The sequence below is a fragment of the Bufo bufo genome, chromosome 8 (genome assembly GCF_905171765.1).
Source record: "Bufo bufo chromosome 8, aBufBuf1.1, whole genome shotgun sequence".
In the NCBI taxonomy this organism is placed as follows: domain Eukaryota; kingdom Metazoa; phylum Chordata; class Amphibia; order Anura; family Bufonidae; genus Bufo; species Bufo bufo.
This window is the reverse complement of record NC_053396.1, coordinates 79,009,210-79,030,125: the sequence shown is the minus strand read 5'-3', so window position 1 is coordinate 79,030,125 and position 20,916 is coordinate 79,009,210. Positions and strand designations below refer to the sequence as shown.

Genomic DNA, 20,916 nt, shown 5'->3' with positions numbered 1-20,916 from the left:
GCTCATGTGCATGCGCAATGAATGGGTCAGGGTTCAGTCTGGAGGCTGTCCCTTCACAAAGCAGAACACTTGTGTGACATTAGCCTAAGGCTCCATTCACACGTCTGCAAGTGTTGTCCGCACCAGTTCCGCAATTGTGCGGAACGGGTGCGGATCCATTCATTCTCTATAGGGACTAAATGGATGCGCATTTCCGGAGCGCGGCCCCGATCTTCCGGTCCGCAGCTCTGGAAAAAAATAGAGCATGTCCTATTCTTGTCCGACAAGAACAGGCATTCCTGTAATGCACTACAGACGGGTGAATGGACCCTAAGGGCTCGTTCACAAGAACGTTTTTTGCATTCCGTATTAGGGAAGTTTCTTGAGTTCCGTATATGGAACCATTTATTTCAATGGTTCCGCAAAAAAAAAAAAAACTGAATGTACTCCGTATGTATTCCATTTCCGAATTTCCGTTCAAAGATAGTACAGGTCCTATTATAGCCCGCAAATCACATTCCGTGGCTCCATTCAAGTCAATGTGTCCGCAAAAAAAAAAAACTATAGAAATTAAATAGAAAAAATATACTCCGTATGTCTTCCATATCTGTTCCGTTTTTACGGATCTATTGAAAATGTTATGCCCAGCCCAATTTTTTCTATGTAACTACTGTATACACCATACGGAAAAACGGAATGGAACCGGAAACACTACTGAAACAAAAAAAAAAAAGAAAAAAGGGATCCACAAAACACTGAAAGAGCCATACGGTCGTGTGAACAAGCCCTAAGACTCATTTCACAAAATTGAGTTTTCCATCCAGCTGCAATCTGTTTTTCCAGTGGACAACATCTGGATTAAACCCTGAACCATTCATTTCAATAGGCATACGGACATTGTTTCTCACTGACCATCTATCTGCCCAAGAAAATCCACAGCATATGTTTTTCATGCATGGATGGTCCTTTCAAGTCAATGGGTCAGTGAAAATAAAATTGACACACGTGCATGGCATACAGATGCACCTGAAAAAAACGGATGTAAAATTGATACAATCCTAATGGAAAAAAGTAAAACACTGAATGCAATTGCAGACAAAATAGATTCAATGTGCATGCAAAACCATCAGTACCACACTGAACAGCCCATGGCGCATTTCATATCGCTAGGGTGGCCACATTCACAACCACAAAAAGGAGGACAACCTAGGCCACGCCTTTTACCTGTTTTGTCCCACACACCACCTGTAAGCCACGCCCCTCTGGCAGTAACTGGATGAAACTTACTGGAGTAGATTTATCAAAACTGGAGTAAATGAAAACTAGCTTAGTTGGCCAGAGCAACCAATCAAATTCCAGCTTTCATTTTTCAAAGGAGCTCTGAAAAATGAAAGTTGATATCCAATTGGTTGCTATGGGCAACTAAGCAAGTCTCCTTTACACCAATCTTGAGAAATCTGCCACACCATGTTAACCCCTTAATGTTTTGCTCCCTCGCACTGCTTGGCCAGCCTAGTACAGTCAGCAAGCCAAGTGACCAAGTGCTTGTACCCAGGGGTGTAGAGGTAGCAGTTGCTACCAGGCCCAGGAGCCTGAGGGGGCCCAAAGACCCTTGTGCCGCATAAGAAGACACCGGTATTAAAGAAAGTGCATGATGGGAGGGCTCTGTTATAGATTTAATGTGCTCACTTGCCAAAGAGCACTGAGGAACAGGGGGCCCAAGCTGAACTCTTGCACCAGGGCCGATGAGCCTTTAGCTACGCCCCTGCTTGCACCATGTGGAATTCCTTTTCTATGGCTCACAAACATGAAGACTGGGCATTTACAGGTTGCTGCTAGGAATTATTTCAGTCTTGAAGCCACAGGCGTATCTAGATTCCACTCGGTCACAAGGGGAATAGAGAAAAAGGCGGGATAGGGGGAGCACAATAGGATAGTACGTCCAAAACAAGTATAAAATTGCTTGGAAGACAAAGGTGCTCACCTTTTAGGGTTGTGCTAGAGTTAGGCACAGCACTATTGTAGACTTGTAAAATAATAGACCCTTTTTTCCAGGAATGCAGCCGCAGAAGGAGTCTCTTTGGGATCGGATGCCCAATCCCCCAAGGGATACTTGTAGGAGAGGAAGTTCTGGTCAGGCGCAAAATCACTGGTATAGCAGGTCTCTCCTGGTGCCAAATGGCTTCCAGTCTGGAAGCCATTTGGCACCAGGAGAGACCTGCTATACCAGTGATTTTGCGCCTGACCAGAACTTCCTCTCCTACAAGGAATTATTTCAGGGCAGGCTGGGGCTCCTGAAGCCAGTGATGCCTTGTGGTCATCAAGGTTTGTGATCTACCAGGATAGAGACACAGGGACACGCAGACCTCTGCTGCGCACGGGCCTGGCTGCTGCTCTCACGCTCAGTCATTCATTACAGCCACTTCCCGCTCTATGACTGGTTGAGCGGGATGATGCAAGATCTTCAGTCACCGTTGGACAGGCTAAGCACCGAATAGCTTAGGTCACTCCAGTCACGGAGCGGGATGTCATGCCGGCCGGCTCTAGTGACAGTGCGAGAGCCAGTCGAGTCAGTGTGTGGCTGCAGCACACAGCGCATGACTGCTGTCTGAGCGAAAAGAAGGACTCCCAGGCGTCCGCCCAGGCCTGATGAAGAACCAGGAGCCCGGAAGCCGGACGTCTGGACACCCTACTTATCGCTTATGTGAAAGAGGCCCGAGTGAGAGTCATGAGTTTTTGAAAGAGGCCTAAGTTTAATTACAAATTATATTAATACATTTTGTGGCACGTGCCAAGAAATATGGGTGGTGCAGAAGTGGAGAATAGGCATGTTACGGCCATACTGATATTAGAATGTCAGGTCTGTGAGCGCGGTATGCACAGCAGCCACACTGTAGCACTCTTAATAAGGCATTCATAAACTCACTCAGTATGATAGGGTTAAAGCATACCAAGTGTTCCCTCTCAGAAAGGGCCTATGATGGTGGGATGCGATTGCCTGACAATTGCCTCCTTATTTCCCAGGCTGACACAGACACTCCCTGCTTACCCCCAGGGGCACAGACGCAGCCTGGGGTGGGATGTGATCCCACACATTGAAAACATACAGGGTCCTTTCTACTCTTTCCAAACATGCAGCCCGCCTCTGCAGCAGAGTATGTCATCAAGGGCATGTAATTAACCCCTGCACAGACAGAGCCCTGTACTGAACTGCCCCAGGAACATTCCTTACAGAGGAGGCCAAAGAGTGAGGTCAGGGAGACATGAGACCCCATCCTCAACAATATCACCCTGTTACCTTTGATTCAATGATCTGACCATTCCTGTGGCATCAGGAAGGACAGTAGCTCCATAAGCCCCAAACCAGGAAGAAATTGTGGAACTGGACGTCTAAGTAGAAGGCCAGTAAGCCACCATCTAATAAGAACCGTGCATTGCTCCAGAATATGGCCACTCCTTCAGAATCACAGCAGGCAGCTGACAGAGCTATGTACTTTGCATTCACTTTAAACCTCATCTGTAGGGCGTCCAAATCTTGTTATATCTCAGGGAGCTCTAGATGACAACCAATGTCACCCAGTCTTACCAGATCTTGGCATACACCTCCTTAATCACTGTATACCTCAGCAGGTTTGCCATTCAGAGGTCTAGGAAAGCTGGGTAAACAAGCCTTGTTGGAGAGGTAAGGGTCCCTATGCACACAATTTTTGTCAGGTGTTTTTTTGGACCATAAAAACACCTGAATAACAGCATATCTTTTTTGCCACCTGTGTTTTTGCTGCATTTTCTTTCAGGCATTTCTTGCAGATATTATGTTTGACCAGTAGAGTGTTCTTCATAGGATTTGTCCCCAATAGAGAAGGGAACAATCGTCTGCTAGTCAGTGAAGGAGACTGCTGCTATTACATGCAGCAGTCTCCTCCACAGTATGGGAGGAGCCATCGCTCGTCCCCCATACAGAATAAAAAAAATTGCTGTCACCAGACCATGATTAGACGGCACGATTTGCCGCTGGCAAACAAATATTTAGCATGCTTAAAAATTGTGATTGCCCGATGAACCAGCGCTTGCTCATTACTCTGGTAATCAGCGATGATCTGCCCAACTATCTCCAGGTCTAATAAGGCCTCTTTCATACGAGCGTGACGGATTAGGTCCGGATGCATTCAGTGAAACTCGCACCATTTTGCAAGCAAGTTTAGTCAGTTTTGTCTGCGATCGCATTCAGTCGTTCAGTTTTTTCAGCTAGGGTGCAATGCGTTTTGATGCGCTTTTCACGCGTGTGATAAAAAAAACTGAAAGTTTACAAAGAACATCTCTTAGCAACCACCAGTGAAAAACGCATTCTATCTGCACTTGCTTCCGGATGCGATGCGTTTTTCACTGAAGCCCCATTCACTTCTATGAGGTCAGGGCTGTGTGAGAAACGCAGAATATAGAACATGCTGCTTTTCACGCAACGCAGAACTGATGCCCGAGAAAAAAATACTCATGTACACAGATCCATTGAAATTAATGGGGCAGGATTCAGTGTGTGTGCTATGCGTTCACGCCACGTATTGCATCCACGCGGAAAACTCGCTCGTATGAAAGGGGCCCAAGGGTGCATTCACACGCTGCAGACCTTAACCACCTCAGCCCCCCCTAGCTTAAACCCCCTTACTGACCAGGCCACTTTTTACACTTCTGACCTACACTACTTTCACCGTTTATTGCTCGGTCATGCAACTTACCACCCAAATGAATTTTACCTCCTTTTCTTCTCACTAATAGAGCTTTCATTTGGTGGTATTTCATTGCTGCTGACATTTTTACTTTTTTTTGTTATTAATCGAAATTTACCGAAATTTTTGCAAAAAAATGACATTTTTCACTTTCAGTTGTAATTATTTTTTTTTTTAAACAACTACATTTCTACATCCGTGTTTTGCGGATCTGCGGTGTCCGTGTTTTGCGGATCCACAAAACACATACGGACGTCTGAATGGAGCCTTACAGGGGGGTGATCAATGACAGGGGGGTGATCAGGGAATCTATATGGGGTGATCACCCCCCTGTAAGGCTCCATTCAGACGTCCGTATGTGTTTTGCGGATCCGCAAAACACATACGGACGTCTGAATGGAGCCTTACAGGGGGGTGATCAATGACAGGGGGGGTGATCAGGGAGTCTATATGGGGTGATCAGGGGTTAATAAGTGACAGGGAAGGGGGGTGTAGTGTAGTGATGTTTGGTGCTACTTTACAGAGCTGCCTGTGTCCTCTGGTGGTCGATCCAAGCAAAAGGGACCACCAGAGGACCAGGTAGCAGGTATATTATCAAAACAGCGTCTAATATACATTTAAGGGGTTAAAAAAAAAAAAAAAATCGGATCTACAGCCTGTCAGCGAATGATCGCCGCTGGCAGGCTGCAGATCAACTCGATCACCTGCAGTTCCTGTGAACGCGTGCGCCCATGTATGCGCGTTCACGGGAAATCTCGCATCTCGCGAGATGACGCCCCGGCGCATCCACTCGGAATAACAGGGCCGCCGCAAAGACGCAATCCTGCTACGGCGGTCCTGTAGCGACTGATTTTTAGTTGTGGAAAATACTGCAATAAAATCTGCGGTTTGTGAAGGCGCCCTTATGAACAAAAACGACAGTAGCAAAAACAGGTTTGTTTGACCTCTATGTCCCACAGACCTTCAGCTAATATTTGGAGCTGGTTATTTACCCAAAAAATTGCAGCAAAAAAACACAAATGCAAAAAACACCTCTAAAAATGCAGAAAGTGCAGCAAACGTCATCAAACAACTACATGAACTCAGCGTTTCCAGAAGCAAACAGCACCACTGATAGCTCAGAATTTGACAAAGGTTGACCGAAGGATTTACAGTATATTAAGGCTTTAAATCAATAATAAATTAGGCTGGCTCACAGTATATTGGCATACACAAAATGTATTACCCCAATAAAAGTATTCAAATATTAAAACATGACCTTATTCTATAAAAAAAAAATATATATATATATATATATATATATATATATATATACATACATACATACACATATACACACACACACACACACACACTGTATATAGATAAATATAATGCGGAGCTCACACATGGATCTATAAAACTGGAGTACTCCAATAAATGTGACCTCTTTGCTTTCAGATATTATCGATTTTCTCCCATATACAGAGTAATTCGACAACTTAAAGGGATTCTGTCAGCAGGTTTCACCCCTGTCAGCTAAACATATGCTGATGTTCAGGGCCTCATCAGGATTCCTAATGTGGGCTTCTAAATGTGATCCGTAGCCTTATTTTGCTAAAAAAAAAAACTGGTTTTACTAACCTGTCACTCAAAGAAATAAGGTGCCCAAAAGGATGTCAGGGGATGTCAAGGGATGCAAGGTGCCTGCCACACCCACCGCAGTTTGTGCCCAGCGCCGCCTTTCCAGACTTCTGGACCGCCTCCTAATACTCTGTGCCGCCTCTCACTCTCCCTCCCTCCCCCCTCCTCCTCCTGCTGCTATAAGATCTTGTGCGTGCGCACAGGGCTCTGCCTGATGCGCCTGTGCGGATTTCTCGATTTGGTTTCTTGAAGCGAAGTGCGCATGCGCCGGCACTTCGCTCAACCCAGGTATGACCTGCACTCTGGCGCCAGCCTCTCAGAGCCCTGTGCGCACGCGCAATATCTTACAGCAGGAGGAGGAGGGACGGAGAGCGAGAGGCGGCACAGAGGATTAGGAGGCGGTGCAGAAGTCTGGAAAAGCGGCGCTGGGCACGAACGGCGGTGGGTGCGGCGGGCACCTTGCATCCCTTGACATCCCCTTGGGCACTTTATTTCTTTGAGTGACAGGTTAGTAAAACCTGTTTTTTAGCAAAATAAGGCTACGGATCACATTTAGAAGCCCACATTAGGAATCCTGATGAGGCCCTGAACATCAGCATATGTTTAGCTGACAGGGGTGAAACCTGCTGACAGAATCCCTTTAAGATTATAACAATCGTATAACTATGTGCGATTTTACCGGTAGTTGGAACCTTTGTGGTTCGAAGGAAAATGTCCTTGTTGCGATTTTCAAATGGTGGAGAATTTGCGCTCAAACAGCGCTTGCAGATTGTGGATACCTTGCTTTCAGCCCGTGCTCACTCATGTCGGTCTACGTGGCATCCCACGCGAAGAACCAGGGAAAGGATTCGGTGGCCCAGATAGGTGTAATAGAATACGCGACTCACTGATGTCTGACGTAGCCGGTATAGCAGAATCCGATTGACGTGATCGATATAGCAGAGGCCGATGTAGCAGAGTTCGATTTGGTATAAAATTCGATTCGATGTAGCAGAGACAAATCGATACATAAAAAATACTGACACAGGCGGATCGGCTGAGATGGTATTTTAGCCTGGTATCACTTGGTGACAGTATTGGACTCACCACACTCGATGTATGTAAATTCGATAGAATAAAAATATTCGCAAAGTCCTTTAGCGATAATTGGGATATATTAAGGCTTTGTTCATGATAGCATCATGGCTTCCATCCATAAGAAAGTCATAACTGCTGACAGATCTATTTCTGAAGATCCCTTTGTTCACACCTTAGTTTGTCTCCAATCTGAGAAAATGGGGGCATATCACTGGGACCCGCAACTACATCGAGAACGGAGCGGGGAAGGTGGTGGCCGGAGGACCATGGGTTTCCCCAGGTCCGCCACCACCAAGCGTTCTCCCCATAGTATTGAATCGGAGCGAACAGCGCTTGCGCAGCCACTGCTCCCATTCATTTCTATGAAGCCAACGGAAATAGCCAGCGTTCGGCTAATTTCGGCGGCCCCATAGAAATGAATGGAGGGCGACTCCACATGAGCAGTGCACTCTCCACAACTTTTCGGGGCTCTGTCCTCAGTGTAGGTGCGGGTCCCAGAGGACCCGCACCTATTAGACAATGGGAGCATATCCTACCGATATGCCCCCATTGTCTGAGATGAGAAAACCCATTTAACTGATCCGGCATGCTGTCCCAGCAGAGAACAGCCTGCTGGAGTTCACAGGATGCAGTCTAGCCGGATATTGCCGTTCACTGCCGGACCCCATTGACTATAATTGGATAGGTTCCTGGCATGAGTATCGGGTTTCGACTGGACAAAAACCAATGCATGCAGAGTTTTATGTCTGGCCGAAACCCAGCACTCATGCAGGAAACCGGCTGGATCCCACTATAGTCAATGGGATCTGGCGGTGTACGGCAGTATCAGGCTAGGCCAGATCCAGTTAACTCTGGCAGGCTATTCTCTGCCAGAACAATGAAACGGAGGTGTGAACCTACCTGTAGGCTATGGTTACACAGTGACATTGTCCGTATCGCACAGCCAAAGATCGAAGTGTAGTGCTGCCTGTATCACAAATAATGGAATCGAATGCAGTTGCGCTGCAACCTGCAAGTTGCTGCAACACAAGAAATCCAAACCAGGAGGATTTCTTTCAGCTGTTGTACTGCGGTAACTTGGACTCATTTTCATTAGTCGCGATGCACTATACCGCAATCTTTGGACATGTGGCTGTCGTATTACAGTAACTTGGACTCATTTTCATTAGTTGCGATGCACTATACCGCAATCTTTGGACATGTGGCTGTCGTATTACAGTAACTTGGACTCATTTTCATTAGTCGCGATGCACTATACCGCAATCTTTGGACATGTGGCTGTCGTATTACAGTAACTTGGACTCATTTTCATTAGTCGCGATGCACTATACCGCAATCTTTGGACATGTGGCTGTCGTATTACAGTAACTTGGACTCATTTTCATTAGTCGCGATGCACTATACCGCAATCTTTGGACATGTGGCTGTCGTATTACAGTAACTTGGACTCATTTTCATTAGTTGTTATGCGCACAACACTAAAATGCAATCATTGGACGTGTGGCTGACGTATTGTGGTAACTTGGATTCATTTTCATTTGTTGTGATGCGAGCAGCACTATACCGCAATCATTGGAAGTGCGGCTCTATGCTAGCCGACCCCAAAAAATATCAGAACCCATTATGGAAAGACAAAGATGTGAACAGAACCTTAGTGGAGATGTAAGTGGGGAAAGGGGTGCTCTTGTATTGGGGAATCATTGTATTGCTGATGACTTCTTTGACAGTAGTCTGTGTGTCTTAATCTACTTTCACACTTTGGCTTTCCGTTTGCGAGATCCGTTCAGGGCTCTCACAAGCGGTCCAAAACGGATCAGTTTGCATTCTAATGCATTGTGAATAGAAAAGAATCAGCTTAACATGCATCAGTTCAGTCTTCATTCCGCTTTGGAGACGGACGCCAAAACGCTGCAACGTTTTAGTGTCCGTCTAATGAAACTGAGCCAAACGGATCCGTCATGACACACAATGCAAGTCAATGGGAAGGGATCCATTTTCACCTACACAATCTGGCACAATAGAAAACGGATCCGTCTTGGCCATGTTAAATATAATACAAATGGATCCATTCTGAACGGATGCAGACGGTTGTAATATCTAAATGGATCCGTCCATGACGGATCCGCACAAAACGCGAGTGTTAGTTGTGTTGGTAAGTCTTTCTGGAAAAACCTGAGTGTGTGCACAGCTCCTCCGAATAGGTTAGTGCTATATACACAACAGGGAGAGAAATACATTGGCACAAATGTCATCTGGATAACGAAGCCTCAGAAATCTGGAGTGACAGCAGCAACATCCTGTCACCTCCCACATGCCAAATCTCCCCCTACATCCTGCCTCGGAGTCCTCCAAGGAGTGACAAATGTAAAGCGCTCCGAGGCCTGCTGCGACAGCAGCACAGTATATAATATCTTGGAGGGTCCTTGTCCTGCCTTCCTCAGAATCCTACAGATTGGGAAGCTCCCTAAAGGGAACATTTTAAATCCTGGCAACTTTGGCGTTCTTAGACAAGTATTTCCTGCTATAGGAGAACTCTCAGAAAAGCTGCATTTCTGGAAAGCACACCGGTTTTTTCACTCCAGAAATGAATGTGAATAGAGCCCATGGCGCGTGCACAGGGTACCTTATAATCACAGGCAGCCCCCTATGCCATGCAGTTATTTGTATATTGTGTAGAATATGGATCCGTTCCCCCAGGTTCACCGTTTCCTCTGGAGCGGCTCTAGGAGGGATGTGGAGAAAGCTGAGGAAGAGTAAAATAAGGTAGCATCATAGAAACTAGCTCAGCTCCAACTTCACGAGTCGCTGGCATCACCCCACTATCTTACGTCTGCCACCCACTGTGCCACTTGTATCTTCAAGAAGTCAAATTAAATATTAATCACTGGAAAAAAAAAAAAAATGAACAAAACATAGCCGGAGTAAATGATATCACACTGTCATTGACATTTTCCTCCTAGAGGGCAAACGCAGAGCCAGATCTGTCATTTAACCCTTTAGCATCTTGATAACAGTCTGAGTTAGGATAGTGATATGTAAACCGCAAACAGCACATTAGAAAAATCACACTTGTGCAAGATAACAAATTCAGCTCTGCTAAACATATACAATCACAAAGGAAACTAACCAAAAATGTCAAAGCTCCAGTATAGCACACCCAGCCTTACCATTCTTGCTTCTCTTAGTCCTGATCCTATTCATTGGGCTGCATGGGTTTAGCCCCAGTGGAGGGGGCACAATCCTGGGAAGGACAGGGGCTGAACATACAGGGAGAGGTTGTAGCTCTCCTACACATAGCCTGCTAATGGCAGCATCTGGCCCTGCTGACCTCACTAAACTCCCTTCCTCCAAGAACAAATGTTCCATGCACAACCCTAGCAGTCCTGGGACAGCCCATCGGGTGGGAAGAGGAAAAAGGGAGAGTGTTGCTTTAACCTCTTCACTGCCTGCCATAAACCTCTGGCTTCTGGAGCTTACAATACAGCTAGCTGATCTGTATACTTCTGTATAGCTCAGCACCTCTGCCTGGCCCGCACTAATTGACAATCTTCTGATGGACTTTTCCAATCCCACCAACTGAGTAGCTGAGTGTCCAATTAATAGTGTCTTAGTCCGGGGGGAGGACTCAGGCTCACTCCCTCATGCCGCCACACCACTGGCCTTCAGAAATGGTTATTACTCTGTGGTACCTTTCCTCCAATTCTTAGGGTATGGATGTGTTTTATGCTCTCAGCGATTGCTAAATGATGTTACAGACTGACAGATATTAGACATACCTCCCACTCCAGGTATTGAGCTCAAGTTTACCCTTTTTTCAGCTCTGGCATTTTATTGCAGGGGGTTATATGGTTTTAGAGTTTATTCACCTTTAATATATAAAAAAAAAAGACTAGTTTTTAAATGCAGTCTTGTATAGCTACGAATACAGCAGCAGATCTTTTATTATGAGGAGTAATTGCATGAACTTTTATTCTGCCGGGTTCTGCTTCTGCAAGTGCACTGGAGGCGGAGCTTCACTGTGAAGTGCTCTCTGCGCCCCTCCCCCCCCTGCTCTGAGTGACAGCTCTTGTTTGGATGTCACCGCCACATGCTGCATGCATTGTTAACGCCATGTCAGTGCTGCCTCGTGTGGATTTACCTTCAGAAGAAGCCACTGAGGGTAAAATGAGGGTCATGGGACCAGTCATTTCCAGATAAAAGGAGATGCCAGTGTTGGAATATCTGCCATAAACCCTTTTAGGCTACATTAACACAACAGTGAAAGACGGACATGTGTAGGAGTTTTTTTTTAATGGCTGGCACATGTCAGTTTTAAGAACAATGGTAGTCTATGGGGTTATTCATACGGTATAGTTTTTTGTTTTTATGGCCAGTGACATCGAAAGCTGGAACGTGTTCTATCATGTCCGTATTCACTGAGCAACAGCCCCTATACAATTTAAGGGGACCGTTTTTACCATCCGTTTCTCAGAAAGGCATACATGAAAAAAATGTCCATTAACAATTGACAGTTTATCCGTTTTTAACTGACATTTGTTCACTGTCATGAGAATGTAGCCTTAAAGGCTTTTTCCAAGACTTTAATACTAACTAGAAAAGCTGCAATTTCTGGGGAAATTGTGTGAAGTGTTCTTGCCTCCACCAGTAGGTTACAACTGGAGTGGGCGGAGTAACTGGGTGGAGTGGCTTGAGTAACTGTTGTGTGGCTGGAGTAACTGTGGAAAGGTTGGACTGGGCATAGTAACTTTATGGAGTGGGCAGAGTAACTGTTTGGAGTGTTTGGAGTGAGTAAAGATAGTAAACATTACACTAACCAATTGATCAAATTTAAAAAGTGCACATGGCAAGCTTTATAGAGTGAGAAATGCATTTCAACTTGTATTTATTTATATAGCACATTTAATTGGAATGTTGTTGCCCAAAGTGCTTCACAGTTACATTAAAACATACATTTATAAAAACATTAGAAGCCGATTTGTGTAGGTGGGCTTGAAAATGAGGGAGTGGTGGCAGTTTAGAAATCATGTCCTGATTTTTCAGCTCACACTCTAGCTTTTGTCACTCTGGTGGCTGCTCACACAACTGGGTTCCTATGGCAACTCACTCTACAGCCAGGGCAGAGAAGAGCGGTTACAAACAAACTGCTCCAACTTGCTCACTTCACTGGCGGTTGCCATCTTCAAATGCTTGTAGTTTACAAATTATAAATCCTACAGCGAAAAGCCAGACCTACATTTTGATGCATAGTATGTCTCTGAAATATTAAAAATGAAGGCAGAGTCGCAGTTTAGAAATTGCCCTTCAAATTTGAGGTGGCTAGAGTGGAGTTTCAATGAATGTCAATGGGCGGCGTGAGATGCAAACAAATGGTCATATTGTGAAAACCATCAGGACTATGGCTTAGCTGTGGCATAGTGGCAGCAGGGATAGCTGAACGTTTTGATATAAGATTTGTGTAGATGGGCTTGAAAATGAGAGAGTGGTGGCAGTTTAGAAATCATGTCCTGATTTTTCAGCTCACACTCTAGCTTTTGTCAGCTCCCACTCTAGTTTTGAACATTCCGCCATTCATTCCTATGGGACCAATTTCTCCACAAAAACGCTGATATTTCGTGAACCATGGGAGGAGTTAGGATGGTAGATTTGGCTATAATAATAAGAATATATATGTGAAATAACAAGAACACTTAATGACCTATTCTCTGGATAGGCCAGTATCTGATGGGTGGAGGTCCGACACCCAGGACCCCCGTCGATAAGCTGTTCAAGAAGGCAGTGGTGCTTGCAGTAGCACCCCAGCTTTTCCTAGGCCGAGTGACAACATGTTCATCGGTCACATGGTCTAAGCGCAGCTCAGCCCCATAGAAGTGAATGGCGTTGAGCACGATACCAAGCACAACCACTATACAATGTGCAGCGCTGTGCTTGGTGAGGAGTGCCGCTGCAGCTGATCAGAGGGGGTCCCAGGTTTTGGACCCCCACCGATGAGATACTGATGACCTATCCAGAGAATAGGTCATCAGTTATAATAAAGTCTTGGAAAACCCTTTTAAGCCCAGTTTCCTGAAGTGGACTTATGAAGTGGATGACAGACATATTTTCCAAAGCCACCACTAGGGGGAACTCGGTGCATAGAGATTTTACAGTTTCCATTAAGTTCAATGATAACTATAACTATAAATGCAAGTGAAACAGTGGGCACAATACCCTCCTGATGCTGTTTTGGTAGTTCCCTGATTAATTCAAGTGGCTTCATAAAAAAAGTGATCTCTGACACCTAATATCCCAGACATATTGCCACATAGCATGTAATTGTGCTTTACATGTTACCGCTCCTGGAGCAGCTTGTGTCTGGGTCTGTGTAATATATGAGTTGCATACACAGAGTAAGTGATAAATTATATGCAGAATGAGATCTGGCAATGGAGCTGTTTATACGAATGTCTGACTTTTATACACCAATAGCCCGAAATTCCCAGATGTTGGTGAGTCTAGTTGCACCGAAATAGCTTCCTTCTTTCCTCTAGGTGATTAGTTAACCTCTTCCCTGCCTGACCGTAATTCCATAGTAATAATAGAGCAGACCAGTGTGCACATCAAAGTTAAATCAAAATAATGTCCTCAATAACTTCCATATAAATGAGGACGATGACTTACAGTATAAAGAATTTTATATTTAAAGTCGCAAATAAATCCGCAGTCGCTGCATCTCACATTGCGACACCATTGAAATAGATTATATGAAATGTCGCCGTGTAGCCGAACCCAACTGGCCATACACATTTAATAGCTGTCGGCCGACTTACATCTCTCCCGTTTCCCCATACCCGAACATGTCGGTTTATGGTATGGGGAGAGCGGAGACAGTTCCAGCCGTGGCTTATCTCCCTGGAGGACAAAAGGATGGGTTGAAAATATAAATTTCGCCCAATTTCTTGTCGGAAGCTCCCCGCAAACAGTGTGTCCGCCGAATCTGCTGCTTTTACATTATTATGTGTATTTACATTTAAAGATGCACCAGATTTATCAGATTTTGTGCCACATGTGACTCCCTTCTATGGTGATCTGAGCTCTTGGAGGTGACCTGCAATAGATCCAGGTATTGTGCCTGCAATATGGCTGCTAAAACACAACTACATTACAGCCACCGGAAACCCACCTTCTTTAGGCACACAGAGGAGACCAGTGGAACATTGAAGATCACATGACGGAGGTACTGGTTAATACCGTTCGACTCCCCACAGTCATACCCCAACCCCACCTCAATCAACATGCCTCCCCCAACCACCTTTCCCCAATAAAGACACTGACACTGCTTTTTGGATTAATTTGGCCACAGCAGCCGATTTATTACAAACATACATATAATATCATAATAATAATAACCTCATAAATGCCAACCAAAACACATTAACATGTATGTCCCTTCTTTTCCGAGTGGGAGGTCCTTGAAGCCCTAAAACCCAAAAGAACCGTGTCAAGGTAAGCCGACTTACCCCCAGCCATTGACCGCTAGCTCAGAGGCACCCCTGATGGCTCACCCTGACAGTTCCGCCACAGCCGCCCAACAATCCTGGGAGTCCAGCCCCACCTGTAGGGCCCTCCCATCCTCCTTACCATAGAATCACACCGACTCCAAGGACCTCCCACCGCCACAAACGCACAGGCTTGATCCCCCTCAAGCCCGTGCATCCCTCCACACCTGCACTGCAATCTCCATGCCCTCCTGTATTGCCAAGCTCCACATAGCCAAACCAAGGGCATTGAGGTGCACCCCATCACTACACCAGAACCCCCAAATACCCTTCTCCAGATCCCGATGCCGCACCGCTAACCCCCCATTCCTCACCATGAACCTCCCAATAGCCCTATTGACTTTCGCTCGGGCCTTGTTCAAACCCTCCACTGAGCGGGCTCCCCGCCAAACCCCTCTCGGCACGATGTCCGACCATACCGTTATCATCCCCGGGTACAACGCCCATAACCGCAACAAATCAAATTTAACGTCTCTCACGAACTCCCTAAAGGGCCTAGTTCCCAAATCATTTTCCCCTACATGTAGAACCAAAACTGCAGGGGCCCTGTCCCGCCTAACAAATCTGTTAAACTTCGGAAGAACCCCACTCCACATCATCCCCCGCCTGCCAATCCACCTTACCATTGCCACTTCACGAGCAAATCCGAGTTGTAAACCGTCCGGCCTAACCGCAGCCCTGGAAGCTCCCCACCACACATACGAATGACCCAACAGCCAAACCAGCGCTGGGTCCGAACCTGCAACGATAAAGGAAACAAGAGAAACAAGAGCAACCATGCCACAACTGCTGAACACATTCCCCCAACTTCCCACCTCTCACCAAATCACCACTTCTGGCCTTACGTATGACCTAAATCGTACCGATTCCCACCTACGAATCCTTTTTATGACGTCGTCGCCTAACCCCCATCTAGCTGCCTCCATCACCGCCCCAATTCTAAACGAGTGACTGGAAAAACCTAACTCCCCCACGCCCAACTCGGCCAAACACCGCCTAAAAACTGCCGAAAACAGAAATCGTGAAAGAAAGGAACCATCCTCATGAACCAATAACGGGGTAAACCCGTCTCCCACCCTGCCCCCGATGAAATCCTGCATGCAACGTAGTAGGCACATTAGACAATCTGGGATTTCAAACAAAACAACCCGCCGCCCTTTCTCTTCCATGTCAGTCTTTGACCGCCTGATCACGAATTCCACCCTATCAGGCAAAACATCCACGTCATCCCTAAATAGCCCCCCTTTTCTATCCACTGTCGGGCTAACCAATTCGCCTAGCCGCAATGCCCCAAAATACGCCAGCAAAAAAGCCAGTCTGAACAATTTCACTTCCCCGTCTTAACCAACAATGTAAATGACACCGGCCGGCGGGAGTCTACTCCTGCCTTTTCCCGACGCCAACCCTTCATGGCCCGTGCTACCAAAAATGATTTAGTCACATCCCTTAAATTCCTGAGCTGAAAAAAACTAAAACCAGCCCTGCCAAGCAACTATTCATCCTAGAAACAGACCAACCCTCATCCCTGCAATGCCCAATAAACAACAACATAGGTATTTCTATATCCTCGTCGCCCACACCCAATCTCACTTTCCACTGTTCCCAACACTCCCAAGCCCTCGAATACCTTTCCCACGTACCAGGCGTACCGGATAAGGCCCGCTACTGCTACTCCAGAACGTTCCACAGAGATACTGGACTTTCTACCCCCACCTGACGAGCTGACGAAACCGGTCCCACTGTGAACGAGAGACGTCCCGACCTCCTTGGATCCTCTTCCGCCAGATGTCCCCTGACCGAGCTGGAGTCAGGGACGTAGCTCCCAGAGCGCACAAGTCCATCTTCAGAGGAGGCGGAGCCTCCCTCCTCTTCTCTCCTGGATGTTCCCGCCGAGGGCCTGCCGGAGCCGGTCTCCTCCCCCACAGCAGCCCCGTCCTGTCCTCCATCTTGGCGTCGCCGAGGTCCCCCAGCCACTGATCCATAGGCTGGGGCCGCCGTTCCTGGTCCGGACTCCAGACGCTGGGTCAACCGCCGGGCAGACCTGGCACGGCCTGCGGGTGGGCTCCGCCGACTTCTCAGATTCTTCCCACACCGGACCAGCTGCCCCCCGGCGTGGAGGGTCCCTGGTGGGGCTCCGTCTCCGGCGCTGAGCCCGAGGGGACGCCTGGCGGCCTGGACCGCTGCGGCCGGGACGCCACAGGCGGAGGCATAGCTGGAACCTCCGCTTACCCTCGCAGCAGCTCCTGCACTCGGTCCTGCAGCCATCCTTCTCCTCGTTCCACTGCCGCCCTCCACAACTCCTGGATAATAGCCTCCATGGTAGCCACCGGTAAGTCAGGTCCTGGCGCTTGCCTAACAAAATGGCCCCTAACCGGCTGCTGCCCCACACTTTTAACCCCTCGGACACACCCCCTTAATTAAAATCACCAATTTCTGTTCTGGGGGTCTCACTAACCACCCCCCCGTCATGGTCATGGTCGCCTCCCCTAAAGGCCCCCCAGTCCGGCTCTACTTCAAATGTAGCATCCACTGTAAGGGGCTTGTGCAGCCACAATATGGCCGCCTCAAATCCATTTCACAAAGGATTGATGTTTTGTTCTTCAAAAGTTTCAATTAGTGTAAAGTATACTATTAAAAGAGGACTTGTTGCCACTCCTGACATGTCTATTTTAGTAAACCCCCATATTTTACATTAAATAATAATTTAGCAGCATCTTTTCTTAGAATTGTGTTGTGCCATTCCTCTGTTATTCCTCATAGAAGTGCATAAATTAACAACTGGATGCTACTGGTTGGGGGTGTTTTCCTGTACACTCTGACATTACCCAATCAGACAAACAGACCTTTGACAACTTAACAGGTGTCAATTTAGTCATACATTTCTAGAAGGAATAACAGAGCAAAGGCACAATTCAGTTCAGTTAAACATACATGCCATATTCGGAGTGATGACAAGTTTTAAAGTAAAGATGCCCATGACTCTATTTGATGGAGTGTTAAAGTCTGAGGAATCTTCATAAACAAAGCTAAAGGTATGAAGAAGACATTTAAAAAAAAAAAATGTCTATTATCGTTAATAAAAATTAAGTGTGCCTTCAAATATGTCCATGTGTTGAAAGGTAATGGTCTGTGCAGCAAATTTGTGAAAGTGTCACAGAGCACTTGTGAAATGAAGCGCAACTGCAACGCCCGTGCACAATCCCAATCTATGCACCCCCAGGTCAGGAGCGGGTCAGAGCGTGACAGGCCCACAAAATGGCTGGACTACCAAAACTGTCCTACTAGGCGAAAAACACATACAGAGTGCTGTGAACTATTAGGCCCCTTTCACACGGGCGAGTATTCCGCGCGGATGCGATGCGTGAGGTGAACGCATTGCACCCGCACTGAATACCGACCCATTCATTTCTATGGGGCTGTTCACATGAGCGGTGATTTTCACGCATCACTTGTGCGTTGCGTGAAAATCGCAGAATGCTCTATATTCTGCGTTTTTCACGCAACGCAGGCCCCCATAGAAGTGAATGGGGTTGCGTGAAAATCACAAGCAAGTGCGGATGCGGTGCGATTTTCACGCATTGGTTGCTAGGTGACAGTCTATTCACTGTATTATTTTCCCTTATAACATGGTTATAAGGGAAATTAATAGCATTCTGAATACAGAATGCTTAGTAGGTGATCAATTGAGGGTTAAAAAAAATAAAAATAAACTCACCTTCTCCTCTTGTTCGTGTAGTTCCCAGTCTCTTCTTTACTTCTTTAATGATGAACTACCGGCTAGGACCTGTGGTGACGTCAGATCACATGCTCCAATCACATGGTCTATCACCACGGTGATGTACCATGTGATTGGAGCATGTGATCTGACGTCACCAAAGGTCCGTTAGCCCACAGCTCATCATTAAAGAAGTAAAGAAGAGACCGGGAACTACGCGAACAAGAGGAGAAGGTGAGTTAATTTTTTTATTTTTTTTTTAACCCTCAATTGATCACCTACTAATCATTCTGTATTCAGAATGCTATTATTTTCCCTTATAACCATGTTATAAGGGAAAATAATAACATCTACACAACACCTAACCCAAGTCCGAACTTCTGTGAAGAAGTTCGGGTTTGGGTACCAAACATGCGTGATTTTTCTCACGCGAGTGCAAAACGCATTACAATGTTTTGCACTCGCGCGGAAAAATCGCGGGTGTTCCCGCAACGCACCCGCACATTTTCCCGCAACGCCCGTGGGAAAGAGGCCTAAGTTTGTCAGGAAATGTTGCCATTTACTCCAAAACGAAGGCAAAAATGCTGTGATAAATCTATGTTTTGTATGCTTCTATTTTAACCTTCAAACCAGGTCAGGTCTTATAACAACAAGGACAGGTGCACACATGTTGGCTAATCTCTCAATTTTATCATCAGTTTGAGGGCTTAGGAAGACCGCAGAGTGCACCTTGTTGTTATTAGATTGTTATACTGGTTCTCACATCCACACAATTGCTATCCTGTGTAGGATGTCTCTTGTGGTACTTGTGGTCCGCTGCTCCCTCCACTGTATGCATTTTTGCTGGGGATCACCATTAGCAACGGGCCACAAGTGCAGGATCTGCTCCCCTGTATATATGTGCACAACTGCATATGGGTTTGAGCGCTTCCTGCCTGTTTAACACCACGCTATTCTTGTCAGGTCAGGTCTTAACCAAACGGCAAAATAGCGGCAGGACGGATCCGACAGGGTGAACAGCCTGTCAGATCCGTCCTGCCGCTAGTGTGAAAGTAGCCCAAGTGGCACAGAAGCATGCTGGTTAAATCCCGCTGCTATATACACAGATCAGAATGCTGCACCAATACAAATATACCCGCACCACATTTAATTAGCTGTATAATTACTGCAGTACAATTCTTAGTGTGGCTGGCGTTCCCACAGCACACGTCAATGCACTTGTAGTGGACATGACGTATCACTACAGCTTTCCATTTACTGAACTGTAGGAGTACCAAGGCTCAGTATAAACACTAAATGGTTTTAATACAGGTCACGTCCTTTGCTGCATACTTTCGAAACCTCAGAATGTTGAGTATAGCCAGGCAATATGATGTTTCACATGCCAGCTCACATTCATATAGTCACGGGAACAAGCTGCCTTTTCCAAGCAGTCCACTTCAGATATACACGGACAAAATGCAATAAGCGGTGTGCTGTAATACCAACCAATGGCTATTCCAGATTCCGATTTACTAGCTTGGTACAGAAATGGTGACATCTGAAGGTTGGCTGTGTAATGCAATGCATCCTGCCCCTGACCACCACCAGAGTTTATGGCTAGAAGATAGGGGTTTTTCTAATTTTCCTCATCTAAAACCAAAGTGTGCCTTATAATCCGACGCGTCTTATAAAGCGAAAAATACGGTACTTTTTTTTCATCAATGTAGTCATATGAGGGCTTGTTTTTTGCAGAACAAGTTGTAGTTTTAATGGCACCATTTTGGGATACACATAATTAACTGGTTAATTTTATTAACTTTTTCTGAGGGGATGGAAAAAGCAGCAATACTGCCGCAGATTTTTTAAGTTGTAAATTTCTCAGTGTTCACTTTACAGCATAAATAACATAATAAGGCCCCTTTCACACGAGCGAGTTTTCCGCACGGGTGCAATGCGTGATGTGAACGCATAGCACCCGCACTGAATCCTGACCCATTCATTTCAATGGGTTTGTGTACATGAGTATTTTTATTTTTTCATGCATCAGTTCTGCGTTGCGTGAAAAATGCACGAATGTTCTATATTCTGCGTTTTTCACGCAGCCCTGGCCCCATAGAAGTGAATGGGGCTTCAGTGAAAAACGCATTGCATCCGGAAGCAAGTGCAGATAGAATGCGTTTTTCACTGGTGGTTGCTAAGAGATGTTGTTTGTTAACGTGAAAAACGCATTAAAACGCATTGCACCCGCACGGAAAAAACTGAACGCAATTGCAGACAAAAC

At 46.1% G+C, this 20,916-nt stretch overlaps 1 protein-coding gene across 5 annotated transcripts in view; it reads right to left on the bottom strand.

Annotated features, from left to right (window-relative positions):
• STARD8 (StAR related lipid transfer domain containing 8) overlaps window positions 1–20,916 on the bottom strand; it is a 279,975-nt gene that overhangs the window by 98,861 nt on the left and 160,198 nt on the right. The window contains exon 1 of one of the 5 annotated variants that reach the window (XM_040442140.1): window positions 10,571–10,716. The exons of the other annotated variants lie outside the window; for them this stretch is intronic. Within the exon in view, the coding sequence (XP_040298074.1) occupies window positions 10,571–10,604 (34 nt within the window). The 5' untranslated portion in view covers window positions 10,605–10,716. Of the gene's footprint in view, window positions 1–10,570; window positions 10,717–20,916 lie in introns of those variants that run through there. 5 annotated transcript variants of the gene reach the window in all.